General features: G+C 39.9%; 2 protein-coding genes and 1 long non-coding RNA gene across 5 annotated transcripts in view; 1 reads left to right on the forward strand and 2 right to left on the reverse strand.

Annotated features, from left to right (window-relative positions):
- Positions 1 to 22,948, reverse strand: part of LOC127532461 (uncharacterized) — a 295,805-nt gene that overhangs the window by 61,988 nt on the left and 210,869 nt on the right. The gene's annotated exons all lie outside the window — the stretch shown is intronic.
- lpcat4 (lysophosphatidylcholine acyltransferase 4) lies at positions 414 to 22,916 on the forward strand. Its single transcript, XM_051944169.1, has 13 exons — positions 414 to 825; positions 2,287 to 2,650; positions 4,732 to 4,844; positions 8,647 to 8,707; positions 8,926 to 8,984; positions 12,344 to 12,378; positions 15,178 to 15,232; positions 15,479 to 15,561; positions 17,256 to 17,381; positions 18,497 to 18,653; positions 19,111 to 19,203; positions 19,460 to 19,595; positions 22,350 to 22,916. Exons 1-13 carry the CDS (start codon positions 757 to 759, stop codon positions 22,532 to 22,534), a joined length of 1,536 nt encoding a protein of 511 aa, XP_051800129.1. The 5' UTR covers positions 414 to 756; the 3' UTR covers positions 22,535 to 22,916.
- LOC127532455 (NUT family member 1-like) overlaps positions 22,542 to 22,948 on the reverse strand; it is a 113,703-nt gene continuing 113,296 nt past the window's right edge. For all 3 annotated transcript variants that reach the window (XR_007939897.1, XR_007939896.1, XR_007939898.1), the window contains one exon: positions 22,542 to 22,683. The gene's annotated coding sequence lies outside the window, so the exon portion shown is untranslated. The remainder of the gene's footprint in view (positions 22,684 to 22,948) is intronic.

Here is a 22,948-nt window from a genome sequence, read left to right on the forward strand (position 1 = left end):
ATTTTAATAATATATCATATTAATTCAACATTTTAAAGTACTTTCTGATGATTTTTACAACCACTGGGAGTCATGTTTGTGTTTTTATTCATTTATTTTTTTGAGTTTTATCATGTTTTCCCAGAAGAAATAAGCCTCTATACATAAAGTACTACTGCCCAAAAAACAAGAAAAGACAAAAAAGACAGAACTAATAGCTAATTTTTTTTAAATTTTTAATTATGTATTTTTAAAAATAATTTTTATCATGTTTTCCTGGCAGAAATAAGCCTCTACACATAATGTACTACTCCCTCAAAAAACCAAAACAATACGTCCTGGGTGCGTTCGGTTTCAGGGACCGGTCGGACTCGCATCTCCGGCCCCCGGGGCGGTGCAGGTGGGCCGGTCTGTCAGGCTGTGAATGGGCGGGACAGGTGAGGACGACGTGCTACAAGACGGAGCGGAGGGGCGGCTGCCGGGTTTTCGGCGTGTGTGTTCGGCCATGTGGAGGACGGAGACCGGACGAGTCGATTTTTAGCTCGTTCAGTAATTTTTAAACAACGGACTGTTTTTAAACCCGGCTGCGCGAGACACTTAAAGACATTTCCAAAATAATAATTTTATAAAATAATTTTAAAAATTAAAATAAACAAGCGAGGAACTGATGACACACCACAAACTGGTTTCCTACGACTACGGAGTGTAACTTCTTCGATATTTTTCACTTTTTAAAAACGTTTTGTTCGCTAAACTTGCTAGCTTTGCCTCGTCGCCATGGAGACGCAGGAGTACCCACATCCGTTCGTTCACGACGTGAAGCTGAGCAGGACGCAAAGAATCAGGGTAAATATTTCAACTTTCACGCCTGAAATGACATTAGAGAGACACACTGGCGTATAAAGTTTTAATTTCTATTTATTTGGAGGTCAAACAGGCTCTATTTGAGTCGTCTTCTCCATTAAATGACGGAATTCTGCCACCTGAAGCTAATGAGCTTTGATTTGATTGGTATGTTGTTACGTTTGTTAATGTGCTAATTGAGTTATTTTTGTTTACTCAGTTTTCCACTCTCTCATATTATCTGCTAAAACAACAAAGAGTCTTTCACTGCTCTCTCTGACCGTCATGTTTAGACAAAACAGCCTAAAGTCATAAATGTTTCAGGGACTGATGATAACAAGTGACCACAGAGCTGCTACAGTGTCAGGTTCTTAATAAAACTATCTTTCCTGCTCATGTGGAAAATATTTGCATGTTAAACCGCTAAAAACAGTCGATTAGTGTTCATTATTGTTCTCTTATTACATCTAACAAACTTCTGCAGTTCAATTTTGTACAGTTGCACACAAGGATTGAATAAAAAAACACCAAAAAAAGCTAGTGGAGGTTTTATTTTTATATTTGGGTTTACCTATAGAAGGCTGAATGACGGTTTTATTCATTTTTTACTTTACTAGCTGCATTTCCTCAAGTTTGTTCTTTTAACTAGTCTGCTTTAGCATATTAATTTCCAGTTATGTTGACATTTTTGGGTTTATTATCCACCTCAATCCAGTGTGATTTATGTTTTTTGTATGTTTCTGTTTAGTTTTGTAATCACTTAAAGCTGTTTTGTGTTTTATCTGGATAGTTATATTTTTTTCCTGTGCTTTTAACATTTGTTTTATTTATTATAGGCTGTTTTTTTTAAAACATTTTATTTCATGGGTTGTGCAGTCGTAGATCCACAAGAGGGATGTAAAGTTCAAACTGAGCTCTACAAATCAATCAATCTGTGACTTAATTTAAATAGCACATTTGATACAAACAGAAGTGCAATACAGAGTGACTTACAAAATAAAAAAATGCAATAAAATGGTTCAAATAAACCCCATAGTGAAGATGAAATGAAATCAGAAATGAGCTTAAATCCAGCAGCTGTGTTGTTGTTTAAAGTGATAAATCACAGAAATGAAGTAGAAAGTCCAGTTTCAGAACAACTTGAAGAGTTTTGTTGACCTGCACTACCCTTTAAAAGTTTGGGCTCACTTGAAAATGTCCTTATTTTTGACAGAAAATCAGTTTTTTTCAATGAAGATAACATTAAATGAATGATAAATCCAGTGTAGACATATTCTAGTTGGAAACAGCTGATTTTTAATGGAATATCTCCATAGGGGTACAGAGGAACATTTCCAGCAACCGTCACTCCTGTGTTCTAATGCTACATTGTGTTAGCTAATGCTGTTGAAAGGCCCCAAACTTTTGAACGGTAGTGTAGATTGAGTTTTAACTTTGTGTTTTATCATCTCTCTGGTCCTGCAGGGGATCATCCTGGGCAGCATCCTCTTCCCTCTACGCGTCGCCCTGGCAGCGCTCTTCTTCCTCATCATGTGGCCCGTTGCCCGGCTGCGATTGGCCGGCCTGTCCGAGGAGGAGCGCTCTCGACCGGTGACCGGCTGGCGGCGCTGGCTGTTCCACCCAATCGTCTGGCTGCTGAGCCGAGCCGTGTTCTTCTCTCTGGGCTTCCTGTGGGTGAAGGTGAAAGGTCGCCGGGCCGACCTGAAGGAGGCGCCGGTGCTGGTGGTGGCGCCACACAGCGGCTTCCTGGACATGCTGGTTCTGTGTCCGACCCAGCTGGCGACGGTGGTGTCCCGGTCTGAGAACACCAGTCTGCCGGTTATTGGAGGTAAATATCACAGCGTCCGTCACACTTTCTAGCAATTTAAATCATCTGTTAACTCTCATTAATCAAGCAGAAAGCTTGTTCTGGTTTTGGTTCTCACAGTAAATTCTACACTACCATTCAAAAGTTTGGGGTCACCCAGACAGTTCCATGTTTTTCATGTGCTAATATAACTGCACAAGGGTTTTCTAATCATCAATGAGCCTTTCAGCACCATTAGCTAACACATGTAGCATTAGAACACAGGAGTGATGGTTGATGGAAATGTTCCTCTGTACCCCTATGGAGATACTCCATTAAAAATCAGCTGTTTCCATCTAGAATAGTCATTTAGCACATTAACAATGTCTACTCTGGATTTATTATTCATTTAATGTTATCTTCATTGAAAAAAAAGTTTTTCTTTGAAAAATAAGGACATTTCCCCAAAAGTGACCTCACACTTTTGAACATTGGTGTAGATTTTTTTTTGAGTAGAGGTGAGACAAAGCAAGCAACACGCTTCATATATTATCATCTAAAAGATTTATTAAAGAAGCAATCAACAGATGAGCCTTTATTAGCCTTACAGTGGGGAAATTTGCGTTGATCTAACTGCAAAATAGTGCAAACATTTAGAAAATGAAGTGCAAAATAACCGCGATATACACAAATACTAATTATAGAAATAGCATCATTGCACAGATTCTTTCATGAATGAAAGTACTGACATAAGTATAAGTACTGCATGGATTTTATGCAAGTAATAAAAATGCCAGTGGATAGAATGGAATAGAATATCCTTTGAGTCCAACATAGATGAAACCTGCAATGTCACAGCAGCAAAGGGACAGAAAGAAAAGCAAGAAAACACAACTAGAGGTGAGGTACACACACTATATATAGAATATAAATAAGAAAACCAGAAGAAAACAAGGATACTACGAACACAAATTCAAGAATAAGTAGCATATGTTCTAGTATATGTATAAAAATAATATAAAACAGGGTATTTTAAAAGTCAGTTCATCTGTGAGTGATCTACTAGGAGGAAGGAAGGAGCTGTTGATGATAGCAGACCTAAAATGAATAAATCAAAAGGAAAGTTAACATTTTGACGATTGTTTAATGACTTTTAAAACTGTTTTCATTCATTTCGACAAAGCAAGACATTTAGAGAGATCGCGTCAAACTTATTTAGTTCAGGAGCCTCGTGTAGCCCAACTGGATGTCAAGTGACCAGTAAAATCAGAGCATAATAACCTATAAATAACTCGTGTTTCCCTTCTGTTTTAGTGCAAAATGGTACATTCTGATGTTCACATTCAATGAACTGTCTTTTTTTTTTTTTTTACAAAACATGATTTAAAAACAAAGGAAACGGGCAAATTAAACATTACATTCCATGTCTTCTCTGTAATTTTTCTAATTTCAACCGTTCTGACCCCAAATGATGATTCGATGATTAATAAACACATTAAGACCTGCTGCTGTGCTATAGAGCCAGTAATTGGGAAGGAGAAGCTGTGTTTACTTGCTGTTTTTGGTAATTATTTGAGTTAATTGCCATTTCCTTGTTGGATTTTGGAGGTTGTTGCAGCTTCTTCACCAGCTTTAGCTTCTGTTGTCTGGTAGGACAAACAGCTGTAGATAACACTGACTGTTTACATGTTTCAGGTACGGCCAGCTGTGCACTACACTGTTGTGGTGAGCTTTTAGATAATAGCGGTGAAGAATTGAGGAACAGAGAAACACAGAGAGATTAAAGTGTCATATTTTATTCAGAAAGAAAAAAGTGAGCGGTCCGTCATGTTTGCTGCTCTCTTAGTGCTGGGTGGCAATGGTTTTTAGTGCACAGCGTAGAGTGACAGATGAGGAATCCAGCCCGTCTATTATGCAAACAACCAAGGGTAATATTTGGAAAAGAGCGGTCGGAGCAGAGTGGAATTATGTGAGGAAGTCCGAAGATAAACAAGTGACTCACTCCATTGGCTCCTAATCTGCTCTGGTACTTCCTGTCTTGCTTTCTTCTGCATCTCGTCCTGGAACTCCTCCCTCATTTCTGGTTCTGATTTAGTTCATGAATGATTGTTTTTGTTTTTCAGCCCTGCTCGAGTTCAACCAGTCTGTGTTGGTGAGCAGGAAGGATCCAGAGTCGAGGAAGAAGGCGGTGGCTCAGCTCAACGAGAGGCTCACCTCCAGAGGTTACTGGCCTCAGGTCTGCTGCTGCGTTTGGTCACTTAAAACACTCTCAATGCATTTTGAATTTATGAAGTGAAAAGCAGGGAAGGGATCCATCTTTATACTTATTGAAAGAATCTGCACTTATAACCAGTGACTTAGATTAACAGAAAATAGAGGCAACAGTAGAAACCTGCTTGAGAAATGGATAATTACATTTGAAGCAAGCTGGACATCTGGATTTTCACTGCTTGTGGTGGCTTCTTCAATTACACAAACGACTGAGATAAAGCCTGTCATGAGAATTTAATCTGCTCGATAGAAGAAGAGGCCTAAAGGGAATACATTTCCTATTGCATCCTTAAAAGAAAAGTACTCAGAGAGCGCAGTACTCCTCCAAGGCTGCTCCATTCCCCCATATGGTATTATCAGAAATTCAGCATTTGTTTATTAGTTATTGATGATCAGAAATCACGGCAACATAGAATGTGTTCGTTTAATATAGATGTACCCACAAACCCAATGACCTTACACTGAGCACATGCGTGTGTTATGCATATGTACGTTATGTATAGATAACGAATCACGTGACCTAAATATGTAGCAGGTGGCGGGAATTGATAGGACTCAGAAACACCCCCACAATTTAATCAATTGTTGCTTGTATCGTTTCAGACAGATAAGTCTCGGTAAGTCCGCGGTGGATTTGTAGTAAGATTACAATCATGTGATTTGGTTGTTTTCATCCAGAACTAATTCCCTCACCCAGCACCATTTTTCAGGGGCACCATCACTGCATCCCGGGCTGAGCGCGACTTAAACCAGTTGTGATTGACTTTAAGAAGCTTTTTTCCACCTTTAGCAGCATGATAATGAAGTACCGTCAGACCATTCTCCAGTGCTGAACCAGTACAAAGAATAGATCTTAAACTTCTAAAAATTCATCTCAGTAAAATTACATTGGCCTAAGACTTTTTTGTCCATAAAAATAATGACTTAAAATGGCTGGGAGGTAGCTCTACACCCTTTGTAAGCTACACCTGAAGTGCACCAGCTCACCTTCAGCTGTCCTTAAACACCGAGTACGTTTATATGCAGTCAAAAACCCTTTCTTAACCGGAATATTAGCAATAACCCGGTTGCGTACGGCCATGTAAACACCCGCAAAAACCCAAATATGCTCATATTCTGGTTTTTAAAAACCTGAATAAGACCCCTGGGTTACTCCTTTTCTAACCCGAATATCTCGTCATATAAACGCGCATCAGAATATCCCGATAGAAAGAGACATTAGTTTGCGTTCTGCGCATGTTTCATCCAAAAGGAATCTTTGTCTTTTGAGTCCGGCAACTACTTGTATACATGTTGTATCCGCGTCTGGCGCACGACCCACCAGAAATACACAAAGAGAGGTAAACAGACATGGCGAAACCCACATGCGGCACCACAGCGTCAGCACAGCGTCACACAACAGGAGTAACTGTCTGTTTATCCATGTAAACGGGTTATTCCAAAGGTTGTTGCTAGAGGTACGGACCCGTACCCGTAGCCTGTGGACTACGGATACGGCACTTGCCATTTGCCAATCAGATACGCGAGATCTGGTCACGTGACTCCCGGTAGACGCTAGCTGTACGGACCCGTAGCATCGGTACGACAGGTACGGACCCTAAACCTGACCCTAACACTAACCCTAACCTTAACCTTTGCTTACCTTTCAACAGTTTGCAGTGGTTAGCAGCTTCTTGACTCGCGAGACTCGCGTACGGGTCCGTATCTGTCTGGCAAATGGAAAGTGCCGTACCCGTAGCCTGTGGGCTACGGATACGGACCCGTATCCGTAGACACTACCTATTCCAAATGTTTCAGAAACTGGAATATTGACCTTAACCCGAACATTGACTGCATATAAACATACTCACTGTAAGACTACTCTCATTGCAAGCTGTAATATTTGAGTAATTCACGAGATTTAAACAGAAACTGATTTGGGTTTCTGCCTTTACAGATTTACACTGATGTAGTGTTCACTTGTTGTCATGGTTACAGTGACGCCGTGCTGCTGTCTCACAATGACACAGAAATCTTTAACAAATCCGTGGATCCAGACTATAAGCTGCACCACTGCCAAAATCTAGTCACTTGATCTTTGTGTCATTTCTGACCTTCCCTGAAAATTTCATCCAAAGCCGTTAGTCCGTTTTTGAGTAACGTTGCTAACGGACAGACGAACGTACAGCAATCATCACATAACTCCGCTGCGTTCCTTTGCAGAGTAATTACAGCGCAAACATCTTCGCAAGTAATCTGAAATCAGTGGATCTGAGGAAGAGCTAGTGTGTTAAAGTCATGTTGAAACCAGACACATTTACTTGTAGCCATAAAAAGCAGAGTCGCCTGAAGACATGTTCTCAGCAGGAGGTTGTTTTCTGTGACTTCTGGCTCTTAACAGCCCATTTATACCAACAAAAAGTCTTAATTTCACTATCCAGAGAAGTATTGTGCAATAAATGTACTGACTTGTTCCCTGCATGTAATAATAGCGACTACTCAGGCAGAAGAATGAATCGGAATAAGAACAGAATCGCGTCTAATAGCCAAAACGTAGTGTCTACAGATACGGACCGGTATCCGTAGCCTGTGGCCTACGGATACGGCACTTTACCTTATCATAAATATTAATGAGACGGACATGAATATTAATGAGCCGGCTGATGAACGCGCTTTGTGATTGGCTGGTAATCCGACGTACATAAATATTAATGAGCCGGCTTGGTAATCAGAGTGATGAAGGCGCTTCCGTGATTCGAGGTGAATCTGCGTGCCGAGCCTGTCATGTCAGTCATCTGCTGTTCTCTTTTCTATCATGCATAATGTCTTATAAATATCATTATCTGACTTTTTCACGGACAGCGATTTGGGGGTTGAAATCGGCACTACTATTAAAAATAGCAAAACTTTTTATTCACGTGACCCTGTTCTAATAAAGCACAAACAGCAAACAAAACAAATGGCAGAACTAACAGCCAGCAAACTACAAGTATTTTTTACCTTCAAAAGTAGCGACAGACTATTACATATTAACAACCTAAATAAAACCCTGACGTATTTTCTACGTCTGTCAACACAGACACTGCACGTCAGTCACTTTAATGTTAGCGGACTCTATTGAATGGCTAAGTTACGTAACCACAAAACAAATATCACAGTAAATCGAGTTTGTTTGTTTTTTTGTTTTTTTTAATTCATGCCGAATTAAAGAGCTGCTCCTCACCATTCACGAGTGTTTGTTTCATATTCGACATCCTTAACTTTATCTTGTAAATTAGCGTCCGAAATTAAATGGGAACATTTGCAATGGAGTTCGTCAGCCGCTTCCACCACTGAACGCGGTAAACTACTTAATAGGAACTGGACTTCAAACAATTTAGACACGGCGTCTAAAAGCGTAAAAACTGCAATGTCTAAAGTGTGAGAGGAGACGGTGTATTGTTGGTTAAATTATACAATGTTCGCCGTCACAGTCATTCATATAAACTGCCTGTAATGTGCAGCAAATAGTAGTTAACCGGCGCCAGCTCTTCAGTGACCTTAACGGGTCCGTACCTCTAGTACAGATGCTACGGGTACGGGTCCGTACCCGTAGCATCAACCTAGCTAAAATGTGGCTGCACCTGTAGACATTATGTGGAAAAACACAGCTGGTTTATCTTCTGCTGTTACAGATTTCTCTCAGGAAGTTCAGACTTTGACTTGACTGCCTCTAACTTTCCATTTAACCTGTCAGATGCAGCCACAAGTCTGAACTCAGAAACTGACACTTCTTAATACCCGTCTAGATGCTGATGTTTCCTGAGGGAACCACGACTAATGGCCGCGCTCTCATCAAATTCAAGCCCGGTGAGTGGCAGTAACCCTCCTCTGATGGTCTGAGTGGAGGAGCAGGTCCCATCTGGTTTTTCCAGAAGTCTGAAGCAGAATGTGCTGCTGTTTGCACACATCATGTAGGAATGAGTGGCATGAAAGAGAGGGGTGGGGCAGGTTTCTGTTCTGGATGTTTCACTGCTCCCACTTCCAGTTTCTGATGGGGAAACTCTTTCTCCTCCTTACCTCACCAGGTGCCTTTCTGGCCGGAGTTCCCGTCCAGCCGGTTCTGCTGCGTTACCCCAACAAGCTGGTGAGTGAAAGCATCGGGGTGACGGCAGACTGATCTGTTGATCACTGTGAAACCCTTCAGACTTGGAAGATGTAACACTTGTGTAAAACCATCCTACTGCACCTCAACAAGTCCTTGCTGTATTTTCAACATGTCCTGTCCTTAAAGTGCTGCAGGAATGTTCTAGGATCTGACCCAGTAAGATCCCTGTCATGACTCGACATGAAGCTGCTGCTTAAACTGAGAGAAGATAAGATAAGCCTTTAGTCCCGCAGGGGGGAAATGTACACTGTTCCAGCAGCAAAGATGGTGTAAAGATTTAGGAATGTACAAAAATAACCAAAATAACCAAAATGAACCATTCAAAAGTTTGGTGTCACTTTAAAATGTCCTTGTTTTTGAAAGAAAAGCATTTTTTTTTTCAATGAAAATAAGATGTGGTAAATGACTGTTCTAGCTGGAAACGGCTGATTTTTAATGGAATATCTCCATAGGGGTACAGAGGAACATTTCCAGCAACCGTCACTCCTGTGTTCTAATGCTACATTGTGTTAGCTAATGGTGTTGAAAGCCTCATTGATGATTAGAAAACCCTTGTACAGTTATGTTAGCACATGAATGAAAGTGTGAGTTTTCATGGAAAACATGACATTGTCTGAGTGACCCCAAACTTTTGGACAGTAGTGCAGTTCAACCTTAACTGATGTAGAGCAACTTTAATTAATATAGAGCAACTTTAGCTCATTTTGAGCAACTGTTTAAATAATACAGAGCAATTTTAGCTAATGTAGAACAACTTCCACTAATGAAGAGCAAATTTGAATCAAAATGGAGCAACTTTAACTCATATAGAGCAACTTGGACTAATGCAGAGCAGCTTTAACTCCTTTAGATCAACTTTAACCCATGTAGAGCAACTTTTAATCAGAACAGAGCAACTTTAAATAACATGGCATGTGAATTAAAGTGTGAGTTTTCCTGGAAACCATGAAATTGCCTGGTGACCCCAAACTTTTGGACAGTAGTGTACATGAGTACTGATTATAGAAACATTATTGCACATGCCAGTGTTAGTAATGCACAGACTTTATCTAGCTGCTATGTTGTAGTATATTTTTAAAAAATTGCATAGGATACTTTAAAAGTCTAGCATATTCATCTAAAAGTTAACATCAGATTACTGGAAAATGATGCATAAGTGCAAGATGTTTTTGTCCAAGATGACTCAGCATAATGTCCTTTTACTATTTAAACTGAGGCCCCAGTAAAACATTTGACTTCTGCAAAGTGTCTTTTAGAGATTTCAGAGCAAAACCCAGCTGCTTTCTACCTACAAGACATCTGGAAACACTGGAAGACCTCAGCAGAGTTCAGCATAGACTATTCGTAGATCACCGTTCTGCCTCCAGTGGAGCATGCTGTTATCACAAAGCAGCCTGCTTCTTATCACCTACAACCTTATCTAAACCCTGGTACAAACAAAGAGCTTCTGTTGTCGGATGTAAAGACTTTCTGTTTCACACAGAGGAGCAGATAGGTAATATCACTTTTCAGTTGCATTGAACCAGAACCCGCCTGTCAACAGGGGAAAAACACCAAAACACGTTAGTTTAGGACCTTTTTGCCACATATTTATTCACTGTTTGGACAAAAGGTTAAGAGAAGATACTTAAATTCATACGGAATTGAAAAAAACGATCAAAGAAAGATGATGATAAATGAGTTGGAGATGCACTAATGTCTAAGTCGTCCCTGTCAGATCACTGCTCTCTGGACTGAGTTGCGTTCAGCTGCCTGGTTCTACAGTAGGTCGGTTATTTCTGGTAATGCTTCATAAATGCAGCCACAACATCCACAGGAGTCCAGTTTAATTATAGGAGGCATTTACAAACAGGTGGCAGAGAAAACTCAGTTACATAAGAGAACAAATGAATGCATCAATGACGGACTGGATTTAAACAGCCGTAGTGGTATAATTAATATTTGAGTTAACGTATTATGGGAGGAATTTATTTTGTTTTTTCTACAAATTTTAATATAAACTACATGTTTTTATACATATTTATATGCAGCTCAAAAATAGACGAATGAAAACATACACATGATCAACAAAACTCACATAAAGAGAAGAATTTCAAATTAAGTTTACAGATAATTAAATAGAAGGTTATGAAACATGTAAAAGTACACAATCCAGATGCAAACGTCGTTTTATCTCTACCTGCAGCAAACAAAAAGATCTCCCCCAGCCTGTCAAATCAAGTTAAATTACACAAAGCAATAACAGGAGCCTAGCCTAGCCGCGCTAGACAACCCACGGCAACGAATTTAATTCTCTGCCAGGGTGGGTCTAGTTACCCTCCACAAGGCTCGAGGTTGGATGCTCCTAAAACTGGCCGGACGAATCACCATGAAGTGTAGAGTCAGAAGGCGGGCGTAACTAAGTGACGACAGAGGCGCGACGATTCTGACAGAAACAACCGGAAACAAGTAGCCTAGCCGCGCTAGACAACCCACGGCAACAAATTTAATTCTCTGCCAGAGTCGACAACAAAAACGACAACAGTCGTTGAGCTCCATTAGCACCGACTCAGGAGCCTATTCGTTGTGCTGATTGGTTGTATACCTACCCAATTGCTGCAGAGTGATTTGATAGACAACCTTTTAGCCCGCCTCCCTCCCTGTCGAGCGTGCCTAGACCCTTGTGTCTTCAGAGCATGGGTCTAGCGCAGCTAGGCTAACAGGAGCCCATACATTCATAAAAATAGTTTTGCTGTTATTTTTTTCATTAAATACACTTTCTTTAATCTCTCTCTCCATTGGTGGAGGCTGGGAAGTAGTGGGCTGAGACAAGACACAGTTATCATTCAGCAGTAGGCCATGCAAAGAATATGAATTTCCTCGAATTTCCCTCGGGATTATCTATCCATCTTATCTACCTATCCGACTGATTATATGGAACAACAGCTGAAGTGTCAGATCAACCCTTAAAATGGATGTTACTTCTGCCTGAATCCAACATGGTTCATTCAAGTAGAAACGTTGAGAGTCACTGCAGCCCTTTACTGTCATTCTAAAAGTTGCACAACCTGCATTAGTGGCATAACTGAGGAGATTGTAGTTGTGGGTTTGTTTTTGCCATGTGTCTTTTCTGCCATGTCACGTCCAAATACCTGCACATACTTCCTCCTGTTTGCTTTAATCAGCGTGTGCAGTGGGTTTTAATGAACATGCTGTTCTGTTTGTCCAGCCAGTGTTTGTTTGCTGCTGTCTGGATGAGAGTGATAGGAACAGCTGCACAAAGAAAGTCTGGGTGTTTTTAAAGTTTGCTGTTGTTCTGCCTCCACTGATTGATTGATTGATTGATCTTTTTATTTCAGGATACTGTTCGCTGGACATACAAAGGAACAACCTGGTGAGTTCTTTAAATCCGTCGAAGCTGTTTAATGTTTCCTTTACGACACTTGGGGCTGAGCTTTGACTTTTGCAGCTCTTTAAAAACAAAACAAATATTGTGCAATAACTTCCTGTCAATCAGACTTTATTTCTGTAGCGCTTTATGTAAAAAAAACAAAAATGCAACACAAACAGTGCAAACATGCTAAAATGATGGTAACTAAAATCAACTGAATGAAATCAAATATTTACTATTAAAATGGAGATGGACAGAGAACAGAATAAGAAATGATAAAAACAAAGTAATATACTGTAAATTAAATAGGCTAAAATATGTAAATAGGTGAATAAATGGGTAAAATTAATTCTAAAAGGAGTAATACATAAATAAAATCTATCACATAAATGAAAAGCTGGACTAAAAAGGTAGATATTGAGTTTGGTTTTAAAAATATCAACACTCTTTAGTCCCTCAGGTCTTCTGCTGCTCCACAGACTTAGACTTAGATGATTTTATTAATCCTCAGAGGAAAACTAAATTGTTACAGCAGCATGAATATTATTATAAAGGGGTAAACAATAAGACAACACGGAATATTAGGGTAGAAAGTGAAGGTAAAATAAAACAAATTAAAATAAAATACCATAAAATAAGATAAAATAAAATAACATCAAATAAAAAGCTAAAATAAAATAACATCAAATAAAATAAGCTAAAATAAAATGACATCAAATAAAAAGCTAAAATAAAATAAGCTAAAATAAAATAACATCAAATAAAAAGCTAATATAAATTAAGCTAAAATAAAATAACATAAAATATAAAAGCTAAAATATAAGATAAAATAAAATAAAAAAAGCTAAAATAAGCTAAAATACCATAAAATTAAATAACATACAAAAAACAAAATAACATACAATAAAAAGTTAAAATAAATCACAAAATAACATAAAGTAAAACAACATAAAATAAAGTGCAAACATGCTAAAATGATAACTAAAATAAACTAAATGAAATCCAATATTTACTATAAGATTTTAAAAAAATATAGAAAATATGGTATAGAAAATATAAAAGAATGACATTATTTTTATTTCTTTTTAAGAGTATACAAAATTATTTAATAAGAAAATTCTGCCTCAATGTTTTTGTTTAATTGAAAGAATCTTAAAATCCATTCTTAAAGATATTATTTATAATAATAGCAGCTGTTTGGGCAGAATAATTAATTAAAATATGAACTAAACCCCATGTGGTCACGTCCAACATCCAAATAAAAGCTGAACACAGATGATAGAAAGCCCAGCTGTTCTGTTTTCTACAGTTTCTCTCAGGAAGGACTTCAGAGACTTGTTAGGTAACAGCTGGGTTAGTTAGCAGCAAATATTTATGTTTGGCTATTTTATCTAGCAGGAAATAGATATATATTATTACCTCCGCCAGGAGGTTATGTAATCACCGGAGTTTGTCTGTCTGTTTGTTTGTCTGTTAACAGCATAACTCAAAAAGTCATGGACGGATTTTCACCAAATTTTTACAGGATGTCCGGAAGAGCAAAAGTAACAATCGATTAGATTTTGGAGGTGATCCGGATCACCGTCTGGATCCAGGATTTTTTTTGAAGGACTCTGTACAATTGAGAGATGGCCGCCAGGAGACACACAGCGCTCGTCTGTCCGCTGCTGCCACCATACATCCACTGTGCGCCGCGTCGCAAACACACGCACGCACGGAGAGATAGTGTGCCACTAAATTCGTCACTCCGCGCCAGATGCGGTTTGCTCTCAACGGCGCGTATAGTTGTAGTTAAATGGAGATCGGGGAGGCAAGAGGAGCATCTAAGTGCGTGGAGGCGAAAATGGCAAAAGAAGTGGCGTCTCACAAGCGACAATATTGCTGCACGACAGCGCTGAACATAATCTCGTCTTTATGTTCTGTGGCGTCCGTAACGTTCTGCATTCTCCTGAGCATTAACGCGGCTGATATCAAGCACCGAGTTGTGGATTTGGAGAGTGGCAAAGGCGAGCACACCTTCATCCAAGCCTCCAGCTACTCCATGGATGATTTTAATTCACTGGTTCAACAAAGAGTGGATGAGCTGCTCTCTCAGCGCACCTATGAGAGATGGGCCATCTCTTAATTGTACAGAGTCCTTCAAAAAAATCCTGGATCCAGAGAGTGATCCGGATCACCGCCAAAATCTAATCGATTGTTACTTTTGCTCTTCCGGACATTCTGTAAACATGTGGTGAAAATCCGTCCATAACTTTTTGAGTTATGCTGTTAACAGACAGACAGACAGACAAACAAACACCGATGATGATTGCTCATCTGTACAATTGAGAGATGGCCTGGCGGAGGTCTGCGCTCTCAGAGTGCTTTTCTAGTTATACATATAATGGAGAAAAAAACCCGTATTTTTCACTGTAAACCTCATCAAAAGTGATGTTTTGCTGTTTTCTGTGTAAGAATGAAACTAATATAAGCAGAAAAATGAGTAAAACTCTGATCTATTACCAGACCAATCAGTATCATTGTAGGAGGCAAGACTGAGTGAAATACGAGCACTTTTAAAAAGAAAAATGAACAAAAATGATGTTGTCCAGACCCCAGCTTTGTTTAATGTATTAATTAATTAATACATAATTAAAAATCCTAATTATTTGTAATAATTATTACTACTTGAGGAGTTGCTGATCATTTCAATCCCTGAAATATCAAATAAATTTTCTCGACTAAGTATTTTCTTTTATTAATGCTCAGTGACTGTATTATTTTAATTGAATTGAATACTTCTGCTTGTTTTTTACCCACTAGGACTGAGTCCTTGTGGCACACCTCGTCACAGCTCTACACCAACATGACCGTGGAGGTAAGACTCACCTGAGATCACCTCACCTGAGCGTTCGTCAGTGATGTAGGAAGCGTATATGCAGGGTGTGTTCAGTCTGGAGCTACAGGTGCAGCACAGACCCATTAATCAGTAATAGAGGGCGTGTCCTGATGCTTTCAAACCAACAACCCTTCAGCTGGGTGGAAGACGTTTGTGCCTTTATCCAGAATCCAGTATTTCTTTTTTTATTTCTTCACTGGTTTCCTTTGTATTGTTGTGCTGCAGTTCCTGCCAGTTTACAACCCGTCCCCAGAGGAGAGGAGCGACCCCAAGCTCTACGCCGACAACATTCAGAAGCTTATGGCCAAGTAAGACGCACAAACAGTCGGGGTAGTTTAGCGGCTGTGATGACCGTGAATGACGAGTGGAGGCTGTTTTTCTGGGAATTAAACAGGAAGAGTCGACTGTTTGGGTTGGAAATGTTTCAATGTCCTGAATTTCTGCATCTCTTAAAGCCAATAAGTTTGTTGTTCTTCCTGATGGCTCCTGCTAGATATTATAAATGAGCCATAATTTACTGATTATTAGACGTTTAACGGTAGAGATGAAGCTTCCAGGAGCTGCGTTTCCATAACATATGATTTGACACTCTCCTGAGGTGTTTTTTTTTTAGTTTTTCTTAAGGATTATTGCAGTTTAAAGAGTGATGGAAACACTTTTTACAACTAGAAAAGCACTCAGAGAGCGCAGTACTGCAAAGGCTGCTGAGTCATTGTATGATTTCCCACTGATAAGTCCCGATAAGTCCACATTTGTAGTATTCCTGTAGTCCTGGATTTGTAGTGTTATTCGATCATGTGATTGTCAGCAGACGTAGTGTTCATTTGTTGTCATGGTGACAGTGCTGCTGTGACGCTGTCTTACAATGATACAGAAATCTTTAACAAATCCGTGGATCCAGACCATAAGCCGCATCACTGCCTGAATCTAGTCACTTGATCCTTGTGTCATTTCTGACCTTCCCTGGAAATTTCATCCATATCCATTAGTCTGGAGACAGACAGACAGACAGACAAACCAACGAACGCTGATCATCATATAACTCTGCTGTGTTCCTTGGCGGACTAATTAGGTTCTGACGTAGCAAACATTAGCTGCTTCCACTTGTTTTGTTGGCTTTGCCTCCAGACAGCAGGAAACATGGTAAATTTTAGCTAACATGAATGCATAATTAAAACTCCCCTCCTGTTTTCTCTCATAGATGACCAAAGTTCTGTTCATTTTATCCTCTTTTTCAAGGATTTAAGCTCCTATCGCCACCTTCTGGTGATGCTAAGCAGCTTAGTTTGTTCACTGTCAGGCAGCTGATGGAGGAAAATCTGATTTATGTGTTGTTGTTGTTTTTTGGTGCAAAATTCCACAAGTTTGCTTCAAATCCACTGAACAGACCAATATGTTGTTCACCAACTGTAACGTCTACAGCTGCAGTCATTGGGATTTTTTTGTTGTTGGTTTTTTTTGGGCTTTTATTCAGCCTGAAAATGTACTTCCTCCAATTTATATGGAGTTCAGTTGAGGTCACACTGATACTGAGTGTGATTAGAGCAAAAGAAAACATGTTTGTTATTTTTAGACGAGGTTTTGGTGTGTTGTCGCCCTACAGTACGGCTTTTCGTTCTATTCTTGTATTTTCAGCTGCACATGACATCAGTTTAGAAGTGGTCATCTCCCTGATGTTGACATGTTTGTTCTGAACCAATTAAACTTTAGTGTCATTTCCTTCTTCCCCACAAAGTTCACAACATGTGTTTCAGTTGTTCCACAGAAATGGAATTAAATGTGCTACTTATAGATGATCCAAGAAATACTGATAGAGTATGATTATTGAACATGAGCACAAATACGAAGGAGACGTCATGTATTCCAGTGTTTGTAGGAAAATTGATGTTGCACAGGGATTTAAAAGTGCAAACAATAATCCGTCATAACTGGGCTACTGAGGCAGAGAAAATGGAGTCCAGGTTGTATATTTGAGTAATTTCTGTGTTCTGATGGACTTTAGGGCCTTAGGAGTCCCAGCTACAGACTATGTGATGGAGGGCCGGGTTCCTGTCAGTAAACTGGGAGGTCTTTCCCTCCCGCTGGAGTCTCCGGCCAGAGAAACGCTGTCACTGCTGCACAGAAATGGGTAAGAAAGGATCGAAAGTAGAGTGAAAAAGTATTCACCACCCTAGAGAAATGTACCATTTTTGCATATTTTCACATTTAAATGTTCCAGATCAACAAACTTATTTTGATATAAGACAAAGATAACCCAAGAAAACACAAAATGCACTTTTTAGATGATTTCATTTATTGTTCAGTCCATCTTGTCCGATGTGAAAAAGTATCTGCCCCCTTAGCTACCAATCTACCAAATGACCAAATTCATTCATCAGTTGGGTTCAGTTTCTCCATCCACACTCACATATGATTACTGCCAGGCTTGTTGAACCTAAACATCACTAAATAGAACCTGTCTTCATTGTGAAGTAGATAAAGGCTCTGAAAAAGCAGCACATGATGCCACGTTCTGAAGAGATTCAAGAACAGATGAGGAACAAAGTCATTGACATTCATCAGTCTGGAGGGTTTCAAAGTCATTGCTGAGGCTCTGGGACTCCAGAGAACCACAGTGAGAGACATTATCCACAAATGGAGAAACATGGAACGGTGGAGAACCTTCCCAGGAGTGGACCAACCACCAACATTTCTCCAAGAACATCAACATCTAATCCAGGAGGTCACAGAAGAACCAGACGAACATCTATAGATCTGTAGACCTCACTGGCCTACTGAACAAAAAGAACATAAGTTATTATGGTATTTACAAAAAAAATCTGGATGAACTCCAAGACTTTTAGGATAACATCCTGTGGACTGATGAGTCAAAGGTGGAACTTTCTGGAAGACATGGGTCTGTTCCATCTGGTGTGAAGCTAATACTGCATTCCACAAGAAGAACATGATACCAGCAGTGAAACATGGTGGTGGTAGTGTGATGGTTGGAGGACCTGGACGACTTGTCATCACTGATGGAGCCATGAATTCTGCTCTCTATCAGAAAATCCTCCTGGAGAACATCCACCATCAGTTCATGACCGAAAGCTCAACACTAATGGTTTATGCAGTCTTTGTCTTGCATTAGTGTTGAACTTTGAGTGGCTCAAAAACATCAGGGGGCAAATACTTTTTCACAGCACTGTATAATCGTGAACATACCAATCAAATATTTTTTTTGACTTTGTTGTTTTTCACTGTCAGCATCACCGCTCCCCAAATCGAGGTGGCGCTGGACACAATGATTGACAGGTGTCGGTCCGGAGCTCCAGGCTCAAAGACGAGCGCTGAGGAGCTCAGATCTATTCTCACGCTGCCGGACAAACAGACGGCTGTCCAGATCTGTGGCCTCTACTCAAAGGTACAGTCGCTGTTCTGTGTGCGTCTCAAAGATTAACTGCTTTTTTTTGTTTGCGCTAACGGGCGCAGCGAAGAACTGTTGTCTTTTATGGCTTTGATACGGTGGTTATATATTCCCACTGTTAATATATTATAGAAGTCAAATATTTACTTTTCACCAGAGGAACAGTCAGATCTGGTGACTTTAAAATGAGAAGCTGTCAGAGCTGCATGGGTTGGATTTAGTAGCAGGTCAAAGGTACAATATCAGCAACGTAAATGTGGCTGCAGGTTTTGTGTTGCTTGGACTAAAGACGATCTTTTTAATGGTGTCTTTTTGGGCTCCAGGAAGTCATGATGGGAATTTTCTGGAGACTAAATCATTATTCAGTTAATCAAGAAAACAACTAGCAGATTGTTTGATGGTGAAAGTGATCGTTGATGACATCTGACCCAATAATCCTTTTTTTTTTTTTTAGGATGAAAGCGTGGACCTCAGACAGATCTACTTGAGTGTTTCCGCCCTGACCGGGTTCGTTAGCTTCAAATCCCTCCTTCATTCTGCTTTTACTGTAAGTCCTGTGGTTGTTGTTTATCTTCAGTAAATGCTTCTTCACACTTGATTTGTTGTTTATTTGTACTGACGCACTGCAGATTTTACAGCCTGAGCTAATCCATCCCTAGAAGTAAAGTTAGAGAAGCAGGAGACACGATCTTAAAGTTAAAAACACATTTTTAGGAAATCTATGCAGAATGTTCTTCAGTTTTTAGTGGTTTTTCCTGCTTTAGACTCCTGCTGTTTCTGATCTCTCTATCTTTGTCTCCCAGCTGTTCGACAGGGAGGCTCGAGGCAGCCTGAGTGCAGAGGAGCTGTCCCACCTCATGGGGGCGCTGCTGGGCGTCCCTCAGCACCACACGGCCCAGCTGTACGCCGAGGCCTCCAGCCAGGGCCAGCTCACCGAAGGTTAGTGTGTCAGGACGTCTGGTACGATGTAATGATTTGTGGTGCCGGGTAACACCTCAGTACATGTGCAACCGCAAAGTTCCTCCTCCAGGAATGACCTCGACTACTTCCTGGTGGAAAACTGGTCAGAGAAATGCTGAGGAACACATTTTACTGTTAGAATAACCTGATCTGACATCTATGCTGATGGTGGTTTAATCACATTCAGACCCAGATTACTGTGTGTGGATCATAAATGAACAGAATCACAGAAGGAACATAAAACTCCTGCAAAACTACATCAGTTCAGTAAGAATACAGCAGATACATGCACTAAATGCAGAAAAGTTCAAAGAACACTGAGCAGAAGGATTACAACATTTTGGGAAAAGGTCAGAGTATACACTACCATTCAAATATTTGGGGCCACTCAGAAATGTCCTTATTTTTTTTAAAGAAATGCATTTTTTTTTTTCAATGAAGATAGCATTAAATGAATGATAAATCCAGTGTAGGCATTGTTAATGTGGTAAATGACTATTCTATCTAGAAACAGCTGATTTTTAATGGAATATCTCCATAGGGGTACAGAGGAACATTTCCAGCAACCATCACTCCTGTGTTCTAATGCTACATTGTGTTAGCTAATGGTGTTAAAAGGCTCATTGATGATTAGAAAACCCTTGTACAGTTATGTTAACACACGGATAGAAGTGTGAGTTTTTATGGAAAAGATGACATTGTCTGGGTGGCCCCAAACTTTTGAACAGTGGGGTACATGTCAGAAGATTATTCACACAAAAAAGAACAAATATTAATGAACTTTAGCTTTTTAATTGCTAAAAAGGTGACAGACCAACCATCATAAAGTGGATAAGACAGATGAAGTCTAGCCTCCTACTGGAGAAATTAACTTCTATAATGAGGAACAAACAGTGAAGATAAAGTTACATTATGTCATAATCTGCAAACCATCTTCTCGTACTGAACCATACTGCACTACTATCACTTGAATAAGCTGTCCTATATTGCACTACCTCCATGTCATAGGTTGATTTCTTTTTAAGTTATTTTTGGCTTTTGTTGGCTTTATTAGATAGATTAGTTGAGAATCAGACAGGAAAGTCTGATTCTCTAACTTCACGTTGTTCTCCTATGAAGTGCGTTCATCGACTGTCAACATGGTTTGTGAAGTAGAGACTTTGGATCATTTAAGACCATCCTGAAGGAGGCTGGAGGAATCATATTAAAGCTGTTCTTCACTCAATTTCCCATTTCAACACATTTTCTCACTAAGAGGCAGTTAAAGGGTAAACCTGCAGCAAAGGTCCATGAGCTGGAATCGGAACCCACGCCACTGTGTTGGGGACTATAGTCCCTGTTTATGGGATCTGGATGCCCAGGTTGATTTTTATATATCTTGTTTATCTTACTTAACACTGTTCATATTTAAATTTAATTGTATGGCACCATTACAAAGCTGTGAGAGAAATGTCCTTTTGGTTCCTCTGTATGTTCTGGATATGCAGACAAAAAACCATGCAACCTGAAAAAGACCATTAGCCAAGCATGAAAGTGTAGAAAAATGTTCCTGTGTCTTTAAAAGCTTTTCAAACTGAGAAGCTAACGGTCAGGAGGAGCTTCTTCCATAATGTTGGGGATAAAAATGGTCCTTCTTATGGTACGTGTCCACAGAGGTGTATTTTCTCGCGCTGAAACAAACCTTCAGTCCGGTTGAAGCGTCGGACCAACATGGCTGCTCGGTCACAAACAAATTACTAAAACAGTTCAGTGAAAAGTATTTCTGAAAGCATTTGAGGCGAGAAATAAGCTGCTGAATTTGTCCTTGTTTAGTTCAACAACGACTAGTTTAGACGTTTTGTGAAAGCTGGCCAAGGTGTTGAACCTCCACTCCCCCATGAACAGAATTGGCATAAAGTAAAGCTCACGTCTATTTTATTGCGACGCGCTGCAATGTAGCTTAAAACGCACACTACGAAACTTTAGTCAAACAACTGAACTAGCTGTTGTTAAAACCAGGACAGATTCAGCGGCTTGTTTCTCACCTCAAATGCTGTCAGAAATATTTTTTGCTGAGCTGTTTTTGTATTCAAAGAGAAAGTATGTGACCAAGCCGCCGTGTTGGTCCGACGCTTCTACCGGTCTTGAAAGTTTGTCATGGAACCACAGAGTCGCCCACTAGCAGACGCCCACCAGGCCGGTGATATCCAGATGTGGTGCTCTTCCATGTGGGGGGAAAAAGAACACCTCTGTGGACACATATCAGTAGTTTTAAGTCTGGATCTTGGGGCGTTTAATAGTAGCTGGTTTCAGATCTGAGACATCAAAGTACAGAATGAGGTATTAAAAGTTCTGGTCTATAGAGTGGGTTCCATAGAGAGTTAAATGTTAGCAGCAAAGTTTTGAATTCTATAATGAACGGGAGCCAGTGTAAGAACCAGACTGTTTGTGAGGAAACTTTCTGCTGAGTTTTGAACCAACTGTAACCTTTTGATCACTGAGTTGTTGGTGAATGGAGAGTTAGAACAGTCCATGAGTGTCTGAGCTGCTCAGTTGTGTTCTTGGAGAGGATTGAATTGATCTTTGCAGTATTTCTATGTTAGTGTGATTCCACTGAAGTCTTGAGTTAAAGTTAAGGTTATGATCGAAGACGTCTCTCAGGTTTCTGGCTTCATGTTTTCTGTTGGTTAAAAGTGGTTGGAGATTGTAGAAATGTGTGTGGGACCAATCATTCCATTGGCTCTGTTTCCTCAGAAAACCTTCTGCGAGTGCTGACGGCCCACCCGACCTACCAGAGAGTGGTCAACGAATACCTGCAGCCCGAAGAGGCAGGCTCTCAGCTGCCATTCACCTCTCTGACCAATGGGAAGGCCGTGAACAACAACGGAAACATGCACAACGGCAACGGATCCGTCCACTATGACAAGAAGCTGGAATGAGAGTTTAGTTTTTCCCGTCGGTTCTGCTTCACTTCCTCGAAGCAGAAAACAAAAATAATTTATCATGTCTGAGAGTGTGTTGGGTAGGATGTTTGCTTTTATCTAAAACCCTGTGAGGCTGCTGTGGCTGTTTGTGTGTGTGTGAGGACCTTTTGTGCCTTTTTTAATTCCTCGTAATAAATGTTGATCCAGATGCTGTCAAAGGACTTGAAGCCATGAAGTGTCTTATTTATAAAACCTCCTTTTGTTTGAGCATGTTCTGTTTTTTATAAGTGCAAAAAGAAACCAAACACTCTGTAAATGCAGACGTTTATTGTATGGAAGTGAATCCTTACATTACTGTGTGAGTATTGTTTAATAATTAAACTGTGAATTATTTTAAGCGGGTTTTGCCGGGTCTTTTTTTGATTACGA

The sequence above is a fragment of the Acanthochromis polyacanthus genome, chromosome 23 (genome assembly GCF_021347895.1).
Source record: "Acanthochromis polyacanthus isolate Apoly-LR-REF ecotype Palm Island chromosome 23, KAUST_Apoly_ChrSc, whole genome shotgun sequence".
Classification (NCBI taxonomy): domain Eukaryota; kingdom Metazoa; phylum Chordata; class Actinopteri; family Pomacentridae; genus Acanthochromis; species Acanthochromis polyacanthus.

Bases quoted from the DNA above. Each gene is read 5' to 3' on its own strand.
- lpcat4 (XM_051944169.1), top strand. From the start codon at position 757: ATGGAGACGCAGGAGTACCCACATCCGTTCGTTCACGACGTGAAGCTG. The intron at 18,654-19,110 runs GTACAGTCGCTG...TTTTTTTTTTAG, and splicing joins TCTGTGGCCTCTACTCAAAG to GATGAAAGCGTGGACCTCAG. The intron at 19,596-22,349 runs GTTAGTGTGTCA...CTGTTTCCTCAG, and splicing joins CCAGGGCCAGCTCACCGAAG to AAAACCTTCTGCGAGTGCTG.